General features: G+C 41.8%; 1 protein-coding gene across 2 annotated transcripts in view; it reads right to left on the bottom strand.

Moving 5' to 3' along the window:
• Positions 1 to 18339, bottom strand: part of LOC306967021 (mannosyl-oligosaccharide 1,2-alpha-mannosidase IA) — a 247917-nt gene that overhangs the window by 24219 nt on the left and 205359 nt on the right. For both annotated transcript variants that reach the window (XM_079561903.1, XM_079561904.1), the window contains exon 5: positions 6886 to 6980. In XM_079561903.1, coding sequence (XP_079418029.1) covers positions 6886 to 6980 — 95 coding nt within the window. The remainder of the gene's footprint in view (positions 1 to 6885; positions 6981 to 18339) is intronic.

Consider the following 18339-nt stretch of genomic DNA (forward strand, 5'->3'; position numbering starts at 1 on the left):
TGGAGTCCCCTGGGTTAGGGATGTGTTTCCCCGGAGCCTGGACACTGGTGGTGGTATGGGAGACCGCTGAAGGATGTAGAAGGGTGAAGCCGTGGATAGAAGAGCCATTGATGGGGTGGAGGTGGGTCGCAGCACAGCTGGGAAGAGGCCGAGCCATGAACGCTGCAGCTTAAACGAAAGTGTGGCTCTGCTCTGATAGGCTTCATTTCCATATATTGTAAAAGTCAATCAATCAATCAAAATGTATTTGTATAGCGCCCAACAACAACCAGAAGGTGCCCAGAGCGCTTTCCAGGATTAAAACAAGAATCACAATAGACAACAATAAATACAAATACACATAAAAACAGCAGTCGAGTCGGTGGCTATGTATCGAAAGCTTTTCTGAAAAAATGTGTCTTCAACTGTGATTTAAAAACACTCAACTCAGTGAAGTTTCGAAGCTGTACCGGAAGTGCGTTCCACAGCTTTGGGCCTTGCGCGGCAAATGACCGGCCTCCAAACTTTTTGTATTTGAACTTGGGAGTGACGAGGGAGGTGTGTTCAGAGGAGCGCAGAGTTGTGGCTGGTTCGTAGACCGTTACTAATTCGGCGAGGTCGGCCGGGGCCAGACCATTGATGGCCTTGAACACAAACATCAGGACCTTAAAGTCCACCCTAAACGCCACCAGGAGCCGGTGGAGAGAGCGGAGGACTGGGCTGATGTGTGAGCGTCTGGAGGTGTTGGAGAGGAGACGAGCTGCTGCGTTTTGTACTAGTTGAAGTCGATTGAGGAGTGATTGGTTCAGTCCAGTGTAGAGGGCGTTACAGTAGTCTATCCTCGAGCTGATGAAGGCATTGATGGCCTTTTCAAGGTCAGCTCGGGACAAGAAAGACTTGATCTTACTGAGGAAAAGTCTCGACTAAAACAGTGAAACTTTGATATTGTATATAACCGATAAAGTCTGATATTTCACCCTATTAAAATGAACGTAACCATTACTCCACACACAACTTCCAGCTAATTCCATCCTACACTGGCTCACCTACACTTTCTCTGAAACCGCAAGCATTCTCCACTTTCTTTGGCAAATACAGAACCCCCGCCATCTCCTCCTCTGCAAAATATTAATATTTTTCTGCAGCAGTTTCCTCCCCAGAGACTGGCTGCTAATGTTCCAGCCTCATGTCTTAATTGATATTTGCGTATAGCATCGATACGGTTGTTATTACACTTCTCCCCGCACAACCTCACAAGTGCCCATGCCTCTTGGAAGCAAGAGTAAAATGAGGTAATTAAAGCGGCCGGCAGATGTCCGGCTTGGCAGCGTGGTTGATTGGAGGCGGCTGGATGATGGAAGTGCCAAGGAAGGGTCTTGGAAGACGGCGAGTTTGGAAAGCTGTATTGGGAAGGCGTGCGTTTTGAAGGTGTAGTTATTTGATAGGGCACGGCTCTGTACGGGCTCCGGCAGGACGAGTGTGGGCGGCCGCCTCTCCTCTGGGCGATTACAGATGACACACTGCGGCGCGGCGGAGTGGAGGTGAGACCGAGCTGCGAGCCGTATGTTAGTCACTGATATCAAGTTCACTCAGTCACTACTCATTCCCCCAGACTATTTCTGTGTTCTTGACATTTTACTGTATCATTTGATTAAACCATGTGCTGTGTTCACTCGGTTCACCCATGTTGGAAAGGTATCAAAAGCAAATTGCTCTTGTTTTTATCTTCTAAAATGTATAGGATATTAAAACAGTAACTTCCTTGCATAGTGGCTTATGCACCAGTGGTTTCTGATGGAGCACAGACAGTTCCGCCTGCCTTGAAACCCACTATGGTTCCAGATCAGTAAAATAGTAACTGGAGAATAGTTACTTTAAATGAAAGAAGAACAACTTTTCTGAATAAATATTCTAAATATACAGAGCTTAGCCTCCGTCAGAGTAAATTCTCTCAAAGGCTTATGGGAAAAATCAATATAAGCAGGATTTGAGGGGCACGGTTGGGCTTCAGTGGTTTAGGAATGACTGACAAACAAAATACTCAGTATTCAGAATTTACATTTTTAAAGTAGAATATAAATAATATTGAATAACAAAATATGAGTTCCACGTTCAAAATGTTGGACCAATGTGTCACTGGCTAATTATTATAGAGATGAGGGTGGAAATATGCATAAAGATAATTTCAGAGAAAGTAAGAAGGTGCGTTCATCTAATGCAGCCATTCCCAAAGTTCGAGACCTCTCGGCCCCCTTATTTATCCAAAAATCTCTTGGCGGGACCCCAGTAATAATATATTTACTTTAAAAGCAACATTAAACTATGACTGTATCGGCTAAATACTGGTTTAAAATAGTATAATGTAGCAAAGAAATGTACTTTTTGTAGTCAAGCTTTGGGGGCCCGCCCTGCAGTGCCTCTGAGGCCCCCCGGGTGCCCTGGACCCCACTTTGGGAACCACGGATCTAATGCAACTCTAAACTCAGAGGCGTATAAAACTCTAGTGTGTGTGTGGAGGCTGAACGCTGAAGTCCAAAGACTTGTAATTGTTAGTTCCCTCCTGTGATACCACTGACGAGAGTATCATATTTTCAACCATGCGTTTAGTTATATGGATTTTTCAAGTTTCTCACTTTGGGCTTTGATTGCCTGGCCCTGGAGAGCCGTGGAGGCTTGTCCCTGCTCTGCCCACGCTGTGGGTGGAGTTTCCCACCTTTTTTGGCACATGCCCTGTATGTCCACATACCGACATGCAATCATAGATTCTGTGTTATCATGTAGATGGGGAGAAGTGAGGAACAGTCTACTGATAATGTGTCTATGGCTGGCTCAAGATAGCAAGTTTAAAAAATCTACACTGTTATAACCTCAATAACAAGCATTATTACCGTAGTGTGAGACAGAGCTGGCCTTAACATTTCAAGTCTAAATAAAGGTGTAGATACATGGTTAAAAATCTCACCGTGGACACTTGACATTTAAACTGTTTGAACTGTACTACTGTGAAAACTAACTAACAACCGCATTCGTTTGGTGTTTTGAATTACAATCTATCATAAACAAGATTCTATTGCTGCGTTCATGGGGAGTGGGGTGCTTGTTTTCCGCAAATGTAATATATATTTTATATTTTATCACTGATTAGCAATTAACTGAGATAGCCATTTAAAATTAGCATTAGCGTCGCCAAAGCACAACTTAGTTTTTTTAATTTGATAAAATATCACATACATTTTCTTTTGGCTTGCATCAATGTCGGGCATTTCTCTCACAAACATTCCTCTCCAAGAATGACAGTTCACATTAAACTCAAAAACGCTGCAGAGTTTAACCTAAAAAGCTCACATTAAACGATAATTTAACAAATCAGCTTATTTCCACGGGTTGTGAAGTTACCGATGCGTCTCCCGATCGCACTAAATTCATGTAAAACATTTGTTGACAGGACAAAACCGCGTGTCCTCAAATCACTCTGTCAACAGACAGCTCCGTGATCGGCACCAAGATGAACAGGCGAAGATCAGCGCGAGATAAGAAAGGTAATTGTTTGGAAATGACTCCAATTAAAAATGCAAATATTATTCATATGATTTTTGCGAAAGCTTTTGTGAACACACAGATTAAATTCTTCATCTCGGGGAGTTACTGTGATTACAAAGGCGGCAGCTGCTCCAAGGTTAATAAAAGGGACTGTGTAAAACTTACGATAACTTGCTAACGATATTTCATCTGCGAAAAAGAAGATGCCACTTTGAGACAATTCCCAAGCAACGTGAACGAATTAGAGATCGACTTCCCCTTCATTTAAGAGATGTTAATGTTTACTGTCGGCATCAGACTGTCGCTAATAATTTAACGGCATTTCAGGACTGAGATTTTTATTTAGCAGGTGCGGCGTAGCTGACTGAACGAGCCGCCTCGAGAGGCTATTACAACAAGCTCGGAAAACTTAAAACGGATGCACTTAATGAGATTCAGACAGCGTTAATGGCGCCAATTACACATCACACCTGTCTCTCTGAAATGGATATCGCTTATGTTGAATTTAGGGGCAAAGGAGAGGAGCGACTGCAGTTTAGAAGCACGGACTGAATGCTTTTAATGCGTTTAGTGCCACTAGATTTGTTGTTTTAGATCCTTTTTCCCCATTTCATTCCACAATTATTTAGAATATTTCCACATATCCCAGAGCAGCAGGTGTTACACACATCAAAAGACAGAATTGAGACAGAATATTCAGAAACTCGCTACCGGTAATTGGTATTCAACTCAGACCCATTTAACTTAGGATGCATCAGAGTTACCCTCATTAGTAAATTACATCGCAGGACGACGCAAATTGAGGGTGCAAACATTTCCGAGTGAGGACGCGATGCACCCCTTTTGCACTCGAGAAAAAAACAAAAAACAAGCCTGATTCGACTTTGAATTCCAATTGGATGGTGGATAATTGTGGTGTGGTTTAGCTCATCAGTAAAGATACAACAGAAAACATACAGAGTGCAGCACAGCGTCATAGATTTCGCAGCAGGTGTCACTAAGGTCCAACATCCTATTAGTGTGTGATGAAGAATATAGTCATGATGAAAAGTCTGTCCCACTGAGATCATGAACTGAACACACCCAGCCAAGAAACATCAACATCAACAAGGCTGCATGCAGTCTTTTCCCCCAAGGTTGTTAGCTGTAACTAGATAACGTCCATATTAAGCTTATACTAGGAGTTTACTATTGATATATTAGTCTACTACTTTGTGTTCTAGCTCACTGGTTCACAACCTTTACTGTCTTGTGTACCCCCTAAAGTCGTTTATGTATAATCAGAGTATCCCCTATCATGAGGATCCTGCTGAACCTTTGTCAAAGTGATCAGCTAAACTCTGTTCAGTATTTGGTAGACTGTTGTGCACTGTGCCCAGTTGAAGCGGGGGTTAAGAGGTTAACTTGATTTATCATCTTACAATGTTTCACTATTGTTTTCAAAACGAATCTAAAATACTCTTAACTTCAAAGATTTTACTATTAACTATTAAAGGGACTATAACACTTTAAAAATGTTAAAACAAAGTATTTTCATCCCCCTACATGTTCACCTCAACTGCCTCTAAAACCCTGCACTGTCACTCAAAAAGCCGTCATGCACGAGCTTAATACAGAGACTGCAGTTACATGTAAGACCTGAGGTGGCAGTAGTGAGCATAAAATGACCAACTTGCATCTTCTCTTTAAAATGAACATTCCCTTTAAATTAATTTTGAAATATGACTTGGTTTCACCGTTTTTTTCCAATCCAAACTCACTCCAAGGACCCCCAGCCAAGTGCTCACGTACCCCCAGGGCCCTCAAATACTATTCTATTGTACGGCTAAAACGTTTTATATGTATTTGTTCATTTGGTCGGGACAGTGCATGTTAATGACCACACATGGGTCTCGTGCCATGTAAACACGCCATGCAGGATTGTAGCCCATCCGTCGTCCCTCACTCGCACTCTCACAGCACTCTCTCAATCATCCTGGCCTATTGTACATGTTTTTAATGGTAGTGGAAACCGGAGTAACCAGAGGAAACCTATGCAGACACGGGGAGAACATGCAAACTCCACACAGAAAGGCCCCGTCCAGGTGGGAATGGAACCCAGGACCTACTAGCTGTGAAGCAAGAACACTAACCACTGCGCCTGTAGGTATTTTGAATTTTAAAGGCGCACTGTGTAACATTTTGGATTATTCTTTAGCAAGAAATACAAAAACATGACCATCTAGTTTCGCAGTGGGTAATCAAAAAGTAGATTTGGATGAGGACCTAACCTAAATAAATCTCATATTTGGCGGCCTTTATTCAACATCTGCATGGAGACGAGCTGGAAATGTCCCCGCTCCCAGTAGAGAGAGCTACAGTAAGTCGCTCAAAGCCAACACATCTTTGTTTGGTCATCTTTTTAATGCATTTTTCAATTATAAAAATGTCAGTCATAAAATAAATGCTTGAATTGTATTCTATTTATTGGGTGAAATGCTACATGGTGTGGCTTTAAGTAAAAAATGGGAAAAAAGCACCAAAATAGCCACAAAAAATGAGAAGAAAACAAGGATGTAAATGCGACAAAAATGTGACAAAAATTCAAGAAAAATGTGACAAAAACTCAACCAAAGAGTGACAAAAATTCAAGAAAAATGTGACAAAAACTCAACCAAAGAGTGACAAAATTCAAGAGAAATGTGACAAAAATTCAAGAAAAATGTGACAAAAATTCAAGAAAAATGTCACAAAAATTCAAGAAAAATGTGACAAATATCCAACAAAAAGTGACAAAAAACTCAACCAAAAAGTGACAAAAATTCAACAAAAATGTCACAAAAAAGAAAAAAGAAAATAAAACATACAAAAGGTGACACAACACAGCAACAATGCGAGGAAAAAGATCAGTTTTGTGGGTCTTAGCTTTCAAATGAGGTGTTACACAGGCCTATATAAGAGCCAAAGAGGACAGAATGCATTTGGTTTAGGCGGGTGGTAAGAGGTTAAGAGTCTGTTGAAGCTGTCCGGACTTTTAAAACACAGTGAAGCTACGCGCACGAATGAAACATGTCACAAGTCCAGGTAACAATATTATCAGACGGTTAAACGCTCGGAAGAACCGTCCAAATTAGTTCTTACCCCTAAAACTCCCTCTGAAGTGCACAGTGACCATTTCTCTACTAGTACATCTTGGCAGTGTTCGAGGTATGCCCTGTTATTTGTCATTTGGCTGATCATTATCATCTCTGCGTGAACCCTCTGCAGCAGGTGCCAGTGTGAACACGTCCCAGAGTGTGGTGACGAATGGCTGCCAAGAGCCCGAGTCTACCATCTTTTTTTGTGGGACAGAGGACACTCAGAGGAGAACAGCGGCCGGAGACTCACCTCCCCAGGTTGATGACTCCTCTGGGGATTCCGGTCGGCGTGTTGAACGCGGGCAGCAACTTCTCTCCCAGCTCCAGAACTTTACTCTTGAAAAGCTACGGAGAAAGGAACACAAAAAGGGGAAGTGTTAAACCAGATTGGAACCATTACGATTGTTTACATCAGGACACATTGGAACATTTGGATCATTACAACTGTTCATGAAGGTCTCATCAGGTATTATATGAGCCAAAACGGCGCAATCCAGTGCTATCATTCACTGCTCCTGACGGGTTCAAATACGGAGAAGACATTTCCCAGCTTTAACCTTAACAGAGGCCACATCAAAATCAAGCCTAGACCTGAAAAACACTGTGTCGAAAACCCAAAGAAAACCCAAAACAAAACAAAACCAACTCCCAAACAAGTACTGAACCAGGAACACCACGTCTTCACCGCTGAATCCAGGACCACGTCACAGGCGAGGATAAAACAGGCTCAAACAAGCGCCAGTGAGACTCCTTTATTCCAATAAAACACAGACAGCCAAGAGACCAAGTCTTGGCAACTCTCCCTCACAGTCCTGCCCTTTAAAGCTAATTACGAGAAACACAAGACCTACTACAATACATCTCCAGACGGATTAAAAGCAATCTCGCCCATGCCATCTCACAGCGGCCCATTTAAAACCTCCACTGCCCCCCTCTCTATCTCCCCCGGCCAAGCTGCGGTAAAAAAGAAAAAGAAAAGTTAATGCAACTTCTTATAAGCGCCCGTATCAGTGGCCAAATCTCGATCAGCCCATGGGCACTATGTCTGGCGGCGGAGGAAGATACGGAAAACGATGACAAAGGAAGTGGTGTGGCCAGATGAAAGGATAGCGGAGGTGAGAGGCGGAGGAGGATTCATAAGCACGGAGCGCCCAGGGGACTCAGAGGTGAGCGCAGACGAAGACAAGTGTCTAGACGAGAGCGGCTGGAGAGCAGGGCCAGTGGGGGGAGCATGACGCAGCACGGACAAGGGCTACACAAGGACAAGCGGAGAGGAGAGGGAGGGCTTGACTGAAAAGTATTCCTAGTGTTATTGGTTACCACAACAGTGGCTTCACACCTCGTTTAATTATTGATATTATCACATTTCTTGTGGGGCAGTGTAAACCTATTTGGACGGGATTAGGATGACCTCGGGACCTGAGTGTTTATGCCAGCGCGAAGCTGCCATATCGATAATTTGGAAGTTAATTTGACAAACTCCGAGGTCCTCAGGTAGTTCTAGACTCGTGCGAATCGACATGTCGGTGTTTTGAAAGTAATGTAATACAAGTAATGAAGTCTAATGCAGGTAACATCGATTTTCAAAATGTCTTTTAAACCATAATATATATTTATGTCCTTATTTAAAGAGACTGGATGCAAGTTGGTATTTTTTTATACTCACTACTGCCACCTCAGGTCTTATGTGTAACTGCAGTCTCTATATACCCGAAGCAACAACTTTTTGAGTGACAGTGCAGGATTTAAGAGGCAGTTGTAGTGAATATGTCTGGGCTCATTCTACACATTAGGACATGGCTGGAACATGTAGGGGGAGGAAAATATTTAGTTTTAACATTTTTTAACTCTGTATAGTCCCTTTAAGCTATATTAATGTTACAAAATCAAATACATTTTGTATCTATTGGTAGAAACTACTACACTGAAAGTTCAGAAAAAATATGAAAGAAACACTAAGATTTCATACAGACTCAGAGAGACATAGAGAATCTTTAAGCATTGTTTGTGGGTTTGTTCATTTGTAAACTTTTTGTTTGTCCCCATCGATTGTTCCTCTACAATTGACCCATCCTTTGACCAGTGCCTCAGGGCAACCTTTCAGGAGCAGAGGGAGACTGTAGCAATCTTGAACAAGGATCTTGATCAAAATTACCAAGCTGGGCGTTTTATATTGTCAATTCTGAATGACTCAAATGGATTTACATAATGCCTGAAGCAATACTTTTGCTTTTACTGCTATAATACTATGATTTTTCACTGTGTATTATTATCATTTTTTTCAGAATGAACTCGCGTGGCCTTTGCGTGGAGCTGCAGTATTGCTTTACTTCAAGAATCGAGAGGTTGTAGGTTTGTGCTAAGCCTGAACACATGCTACAAAATATTAAAAACTGAAACTGATATAAGCTTGATAATAACTGTTTTAATGATTGCTTAGCTCAGACTTGGACTTTGTGCATTTCGTTGCTCTAATGGCTCTGCACTGTAGTGTTAAGTAAATGTTTCCTAATAACATTTCACTGTGCGCAAACAGCTGAATATTTATGTGTGCCCATTCCACAATAAAACCTTTAACTGAATAAATCTATCCTCATTACTTGGTGCTAGTGCTGCGTTTTTTTCCCACATTGTCTGAAGATAAATGTGTGCCATTACCTTTCTCCAAAAACAATACAGTCTTGGCTGCTGTCCTGCAGATCATTTACATAATAGCGCATAAATACTCCGCACGTTAAAGTCGATACACGCCGGGACTAACTTTTCGTGTCCATTTCTGAGGCGGCAGGGTCGTCCAGGTCCCTCTAAAGCCTTCCCACGAGCCTTCACATGAATCATTGATGAATGTTGTACAGGGGGACCTTTGCTAGCTATTTGATGTCTTTACAAAGATCCGGGATCGCGCTCTGACTCGGTGCCAAGAGCCGGTCCGAGCCGTATCAGGGTAAACAACAAGCGGCTTCATAAATGATTGAATAAATGACTGATCAACATCTGCGCAGAGCAACAGGAGCAAAGGACGTCATCCATCAAAGCCCGGGCGGAAATAAATATATTATTTAGGGAGCGGACGCAGGATGGGCGGCTCGCATGCCAAACGACTTCCTGCTATGCAAAACAGGGCCACAGGTTACACGAGAGCCAGCGGCACAATTAACAGTCAATGGAGAAGAACAGAGTAAATGTTAGTCGGCATCTTTTTAAATTAGAAGATTGTATTTTTTTTATTCTGTAGTTCTTTAAATTTGTAAGAAAATGCCTCACAGGGCCGCGCCAAACATCAAAACAGTGAAGCAAATAACCAATGTAATGTCAAAGCAAATGGAATGATTGGTTTGATCTTCGTAGTTTATGGTCAATGCTTACAGAAACATGACTTGTGATGTGTATTTGTAAGCACATCAATAAGCAGAGAAAAGGAAATTAAGACGATTTAATAATTAAAACATTGCAAATCTGTGCGGTCCAGGCTTAGGCGACCACTATCTCAAGAGACAGAAAAAAGTAAACCCATAAAGTGTTTTTATATGGCAGGCAGTGGCTAATGATTTGTTCAAATGTTCATGTTTAAGAGGAAATCCCCCGGAAATGCTTTGCCTTGTGACAAAAGCAATTTCATCAGCTTAATTTGATGTATTTATCATCATACTATGTGGGAGGGAAAAGAAGGCGAACGATTTGGAATGTCTCACGTTTCTGCCTAAATTGGTCTCTAAATGTGGTCTGATCTTCATCAAAATCATAGCAATGAATAAACAGTATCTGCTTAAGCTAATACCACCCAAACATTTACATTTGATCATATTTTGATAAGCCATAACATGCAAACATTGACAATACTATTCAACTTTGGGTTCATCAGTCCACAGAATATTTGTCCAGTGGTGCTGTGGAGCATCGAAGAGCTTTGTCGCAACCCAAACATTTACATTTGATCATATTTTCACAACACTATTCAACTTTGGGTTCATCAGTCCACAGAATATTTGTCAACCCATCTACATCTTTACACTCTCCTCACTGTGAAGTCTGGTGCGGGGAGAATCATGGTGTGGGGCTGTTTTGTTGCCTGTTTTGAAATGTGAGGAAATTCCAAAGCGTTCACATACTTTCCCCTCCCACTGTAAATGATGTCAGCGCTGTTGTTTGCTACTTTGGTTTGGGTTTGAAACTGGCGACCGAGAAAGGAGTCCATGTGTGTGCAAAAAAAAAGAAAAAAGAATAAAGACCCCATTATGATTACCAAAGTATGATCATCATGAGACGGCGAAAGTGCAATGACGGATAAACTCACTGCTTCCACTTCACAGAAAAATGAAGAGTGTAATGCGGGGAGCAGCGTCAGTGCTGAATTCAGAGTGTGTCCCTGGGCTCTCAACTTTATCAAAGAGAGCACTAATGACCCTCTGCCTGGTCTCTCTTCTTTTTACCACCACAGGCTGCCGAGCGGACCACATGCCCACCGGCCACACGCACTCTTCAAAGTCCACACACTCACACTGCTCCGAAGCTTTCCGACCATAACACTGGCCACGTTTGTGCGGCAGAGGCTTAACCTCTTAACTCCCGCCTGAACCGAGAGCATCGTCTCCAGTTCAGCTTTACCCAAATCCTGTAGGCCAGTGTAACACCTCATTCGAAAGCTAAGACCTACAAAACTAAATTGATCTTTTTCCTCACATCATCAGATTTTTTTTCATCACTTTTTTTGTTGGGCAGTCATCTCATTTTTGCCAAATTTTCGTGACTTTTTAAATTTATCTTTAATTTTTTTTTGTCAATTTTTTGTCACTTTTTCGTCCATTTTTTCTCAATTTTTTGTCAAATTTTTCTCACTTTTTGTGAATTTTTTATCCATTTTTGTCATTTTTTTGGTACATTTTTGGTAAATTTTTTGTCACTTTTTCGTCCTTTTTTTGTCACTTTTTCGTCCAATTTTTCTCACTTTTTGTGACATTTTTATCCATTCTTGTCATTTTTTTTGTACATTTTTTGTAATTTTTTTGTCACTTTTTCGTCCTTTTTTTCTCACTTTTTTCCACATTTTCATCCTTGATTTCACCTCAGTTTTGTTGCTATTTTCACACCTTTTTTCCAGAAGCTTTTTGGATTGGGGTAAAGCTGGAGAACATGTGCTCGGTTCAGGTGGGAGTTAAGGGGCTAAAGTAAAACTCAAATCATGCCACTGAAAAACAACCAAAAGAAAAGCACCATAACCGCAACTAATCAGTTCCAACCAACACATACAGTAGCCCGGACAGTGACAACGGCCCGCATCGCTCATTATTCTTTGCTTGTTCCTAAATGAGTTGATTAATGAGCGCAAAGCCCCTTGGATGGCGTCTGTCGGTGATTTACTGTAAGCACACGCGGTTGCGGCTGAACGCAGGGCCGTGCTGGTAAATCTGTCTTCAGTGACACGCCGCCGCCGCTGCTGGGCTCTCGCGCACCACTCCGGGCCGCTCCTCCTGCACGCGAGTTCATTATTGGAGTGCTCCGTAATTACACTTTGTGTGCTTGAACTGCCCACCCATCCATTTAGTAAGGCGAAATTGTCAGCACATTCAAGAGGCCCGGGAGGAAGGGGAGAAAATTCACTTATTACGGTCCCTAACCCAACAACAAGAACGCTAACTTGCTTGCTTTTTGTATGGTTGAAGGCAAGCAATCCATATCTCTGCCTAAACACTTTGAGAACACATTTATGATGAAATTGATCCTGAATTTTCCTCACTTTCCTTTGAGTGCTGCTAAAAAACAGTGAACCAGAGCTTTCGTAAACACTTGATATTCTTGGTATGTGGCCTAAAAAGTTGTAAAACTTTCTTGGAGTGATGCATGGATGATAAATATACAGTCATGATTGGCTCAACAGTAAACTCCTGGGAGAAATGATTTGTTGTGAGAAGTTTCCCTGGAGTGTTTGTTTTTGAAAAGAAAGCAGGAGTACGTGCCTCGCCGGGCTGGTAAAAAAGTGTTTCAGCGACTTGTCAACAGCTTACCAAAACATGTCTCACAGCATGAGAAAAATATTGAATTTATTTGACGCTCCTATGGTTAAGGCGGGGAACATCGAGGACGTTTTGCCATCTGTCCTCATAAACAATTCCCAAACTATTTTTTCACAGCACGTCAGAGGCATTTTAAAAGCAATCGCAAACTTTCTTTCGCTGGATGAAAATGTCGTTCAATCCGAAAATTCTAATCGGATCCGACAGGGCCACTTTGTTGCGCACGCTTGAGAAGCCACTGAAAGCAATCTGAACACAAAAGGCTTTTCTATCCGCTCTCAAGTGCCCAAGACGACGCGCATCAGCCGTGAACCGTCTCCGCCGCGGCAAACAACGCCACCATCCAGAGGAGAAAACCATTCTCTTGTCTGCCACAAGTGTTTACCGAGACAACTTTTCACTCCTCGCGACGACTACGGCTGGTCTTCCACATCAATGCCGTCGTCCAACAAAGCAGCTGCGGAAAAACAAACCCAGGTCTGTATCGGCAGGCGGCAGTTTGGATTCATGGATTTCAGGGAAGTTTGAGGAGTCAGGGCGCCGCAGATTAGGGGAACAGCTTTTATGGGGCAGACGACGAGCTGGAGAAGAAGTGACTCGGCAGTAAAGTCGTGGCAGACGCAGCGAACTGCAAAGATCCTTCAAACTTAGTGCACCTATGGGAAGGAAAAAGGTGCTCACGCAAGGGAAATGCCCATCTTTCAACAACTGGCATCATCATCTGTGCCAGACAAAACAGAACAGAACAGAAATCTGAAGGCTAAATAGGTTCTCCGGTGTCTATGATGTGTTCCTGTCCCCAAGCCTCCGACGCAATGACTAAGATCTGATATTGCTGACAAAAGGTTTATTCTTTGCTGGGTTATAAAAGCCAAGTCGGCAAACTAAACCCCGCTGTCATCACCTCTTCCTCCCACACAGCGGAGCGGCACCTGGAACTGCCTTAAAGAGGCACGGGCACAAAAAGGTCTCACCAAATATAATCTGTATCTCCTTCTGCCGGCTAATTCTAAATGTTTTGGATTTAGACTGAGGAGCTGTCATGGCGGACCTTTTCATTTTTTTTTTTCCTTTTAAAAGACGGTGATTCAATCAGAAAGTGACATCATGAACCCCGCACTTTAGGCTGCCAGATCCTTTGGCTAAAAAAAACGTCTCTTACCACAAACCAGGCATCAGTCCTCTGTCAATACAGTATCTAATTTAGTGCAAGCGCAGGCCTTGGAGAAAGCTCACTAACTGAATCGAGGAAGGTCTGAGATAACAAGAAAGAGTACATGTTACCCTTAGTTTAAAGTGATAGTTTGTAAGTTTGCCAAGTGAGGAGAGATAGAGTGAAATTTGAAAGTAAACAATCAAATTCCATCCTTCTTTTCTTACCCCCCGCCTTAACTGTCCACATTTTCTCCAGTTTAGTTTTACCTAAATCTAAAAGCTTCTCCACTGGAGCTTACAGCCTATAGGCCAATGGAACGCCTCATTTGAAAGCCAAGGCCTACAAAACGGGTCTAAGATATTGTCACTTTTTTGTTGCATCTTCGTTGCTCTTTTGATGCTTCTCTTGCTGTGTTTGTGTTGCTTTTCCATTACGTTTTTGTCACCTGTTTTGGTGTGTTTTTGGCAACCTTTTTTGACACTTTTTTCAAGAAGCTTTTAGATTTGGGTAAAGTCGAACTGGAGAAAATGTGCTCAGTTAAGGCAGGTGAACCCGAAAGCCCTTGTTCATTCGCAAAATGAGGAGAGCCGGAACAGAATTTTCAAAAGCAAGCTCCTCCCCCTTCCCTCCTGATTGGACCTTACAGGCCGGTTCACGGGAAAAGCCCGTCTCATTGGTCAACTTGACTCTGATTAGTTGCTGAGATCCGGGAAGGAAGGACTTTACAAAAAAATATACATATATATTATTACTTACTTTACATCAAAATGCAAGACCAGCTGGATTTGTACCCATTTTATAAAGTTTGTAAAACATTTAGACTTCCAGACTATCACTTTAATTTAAGGGCTATGTGCACAATACCATACAAAACTACCGTTATGCGAGCCGTTTTCCCCACAAACTCACTGAATAATTATGCCCGAACGCCTTCAGCAATGTCGTCTAGAACTCTAGATGATAAAAACAATTCCATTTCTATCTTTAGCCACAACATTTGACAGAAGACGCCCTCCTATGACGACACACTGAGTCACGTTAAGTAAAGTGGCCAAAAGTCCGGCCTCCAGCTGTGTTTGGCAGGAGTGGCAGCGGGATAAACCTTTTCATGCACATTGATTTTGTTCTTCATTTCACAAACTGCTGGAGCCGGGTGAGTCAGGCACAGGTCACAGGCACGGCGGCTTCACCACGCTTCGCCGAAGAGACGCGCGTTAACATCGAGGCTCATAAACAACCTTCAGTGAGATGCTGGTGGTAATATAGGAAAAAATATTAGCAGAAGTGCTACGTCGCTTGGAAATGTGAACAACTCTGACAATTTTTACGACAGTTATTCATTTTCTCGTTGTCAAGGGCACCCAGGAAGCTGTTCCGTGAGCCATTATTGAACCGAGCACTTAATACTTGAAGGAGGATTTGTCGTCCTCGTTGGATCAAATCTGAGCGCACCCTGCCAAAAATGTGATCGTCTGGTCTGCGCCAGCACTTGCTCCATGTAAATATTGTTCATCTGCAATTTCAGACTATATTCCTGTTAATTACAGTTCGTTTCATTGATGCTTTAGTGATTTTTAACCAAAAAAAAAACAAACAAACAATGAACAATGTGGATTTTTAGGCCCTTGTCTCCACTGTTTGTTGTGCATAAATCCTTTCAACCTTGAGATTTCATGTCATTTTCTCCATTATCGAAATTCGCTCCACAATCCTGATCCAAGCTTCTTGGTTTTGGCGGGTCTGGCTTCAACCAGCTTTGTGTTGTTTGCCTTTATGCTCTCAGCCAAAACAACCTTTGATAATCGTCATGCTTCATCATCTGTTATTGCGAGTCCACGTCCCATTTCTTTAATGTTGTTGTGAAAAGCTGACATGACTTGAACTGGAGGTCGTTCTCAAGCTGTGGCTCCATTATCTCCATAATGCTGATCTTAAGCCAAGTCACAACCCATAAAACGGGCTTACAAGCATCCAATTTCAAAACCCTGTACCTGAGTCTTCACGTGTTTGAATTCAAGGGCATGTTTTAGCTTCAGCTTTCAGACTATGTGAAGCAACGTTTACTGTCATTGCAGCACCAACTGCGTTTTTCAGAATCACCGAACACCAATTTTTTTCAATGTTCAATCTCAACTTTTTAACCCCTACCTGAACCGAGCACATTATCTCCAGTTTGACTTTAACCAAAACTAAAAGCTTCTTGAAAAAAAGTATCAAAATAGCACAAAAAGAAGACGGAAACCAGGATGAAAAAGTCACAGAAACACAACAAAATAGTGACAAAAAAAAAAGAGTTGACAAATGCAACATAAAAGCCACAAAAGAGCAACAGAAAAGCAACAAAAACATGGCAAAAAGTGGAAAAAATGTGATGGAAAAAATTTACAAAAATGTGAAAAAAAGACAAAAAATTGATGAAAAAGTGACAAAAATAGAATGAAAGAATGACATAATTTGATGAAAAAATGACAAAAATGTGATGAAAAAAATGACAAAAAATTGATGAAAAAGTGACAAAAATAGAACGAAAGAATGACATAATTTGATGAAAAAATGTGATGAAAAAATGACAAAAAATGTGATGAAAAAATGACAAAAAATTTGATGACAAAAATGACAAAAATGCGACGAAAAAAATGACAAAAATGTGACGAAAAAAAGACAAAAATTTGATGAAAAAGTGACAAAAATAGAATGAAAGAATGACATAATTTGATGAAAAAATGTGATGAAAAAAAAAGACAAAAAATGTGATAAAAAAATGACAAAAAATGCGACGAAAAAAATGACAAAAATGTGACGAAAAAGTGACAAAAAAGAAAAACAAAAATGAGACAAATATGATTGAAAATGCGGCAAAAAATGTGGAAAAAGATCCTTCTACTGTAGATCAATTTTGTAGGTCTTTCAAATGAGGCGTTACTCTAGTCTTTTGGCTGTCAGCTCCAGTCAAGAAGCTTTAGATTTGGGTCAAACTGAACTGGAGCAAATGCACTTGGTTAAGGCGGGGTCAAGAGGTTAAGCTAAATCATAGATATCAGGTCATAACAGTCGAGGCCACTTTTTCAGGAGCGGCCTTGATTTAGGTTGAGTCACTATTTAGTTGTAGTTCAGATTTTAATGAGCAGACATCCTAGGAAAATACTCGTTAGGAAAAGTCTTAAAAGTCATAAACATATTTAGACGATAGAACACTAGAATACAGCAATCCGTCATCTCGAGTGCAATCCAAAGCTCCCACTTGTTTACCCTCTCCCTCGGCGATGCAGCAGGGGGACATGGTGTCTCGTGTGCACTCGCGGCGCTCGCTCTCCACATCAGCTGCTTCGTCCTGATGTTGGGAACGGAGAGCGTCCTCTGCATAATGTATGCAGCACAGCTTTGCCTGGGAGCGCACAGGCGAACACGGGAAAGCAGATCCCATAAATTAGTGAAGGGGACTTTTCGGGGAAAAAAAATAATAAAACAACAAATGCCAGCGCCCACCAAAGCCCAAATTGCCAAAACAAACATGTGGCAGATACTCGGCTCAAGCCCTCACTGGGAAACAACAGAAGTTCAGAATAGATTATGTTCCAGCTTAGAAATATTCATAAGGTCTGTCTTTTCCTGTCAAGTTGCACCCGCCCACTTTTCTCAGCTCCTCCCACTGACCCACTAACCGCGCTTATGGCGATGATCTCTCTCTCGCTACACTAATGCTGGAGCTGCTACAATGCAATTATCGTCCACATCCTCTTGGTATTTCTGGCCATTCGTAATCCGTTTAGAACCGTTCGCGAAAGAGAAAAGTATGAATGTCAGATATGGCACTGTATTGAATAATAATGATCGGCGCTGTGGTGAATGTGCTGCTGTATGTTTCCACTCTGCAAAGTGGCCACCGAGGGGCACTGTACTCCTCAGATTTAAGGGGGGATTTTAACCTTTCAAGTAATATTTGTTTTGGATTGCCAATGAAGACGCACATGCCACTGCAGAGGACACATAAGAAAGGTGTTAAACACATTAGGTGATATTAACTGTTTTAGCTTTTTGTGATTACTGGACATCTCTCAGGGCTGGTACAGATAAAAGGAACTGTCCTATGTGGATGCTATTTGGTATAATCTGAAAATTACATTGTTTAAGTGGTACAAATATAAATGGCACTGTAGAAGTCAACTGAGGGTTGCTGGTTTGAATCCAAAGCACGTAATGTCATATGACACTGCTCACAACAACAGTAACGTGGCAGGTTAGAAATGAAAGTCATCAGGCGCAAACCAGTGCGTGACTGCTTTCCTTGTGGCGGCCGCTGATGTGAAAATGGAGCCGCTATAGTCTGAGTCGTCTCCACAAATGGTTTGGTGAATTGCGCAGCACTTTTGTGCTCGATATAAATGGACTTGACGCAAAACGCTGCTACTTTCTGTAATGTCTAAATCAATGCAAAATGGTTTGCAAATTGCGTGCCAGAATCCTAATGCGGGTTGTATAATCTTTGAAAGAATAGCTTCCATATCTATTCAAACCTCTCTCTGAACTACACCGTGCT

The sequence above is a fragment of the Gobius niger genome (genome assembly GCF_951799975.1).
Source record: "Gobius niger genome assembly, chromosome: 8".
Classification (NCBI taxonomy): domain Eukaryota; kingdom Metazoa; phylum Chordata; class Actinopteri; order Gobiiformes; family Gobiidae; genus Gobius; species Gobius niger.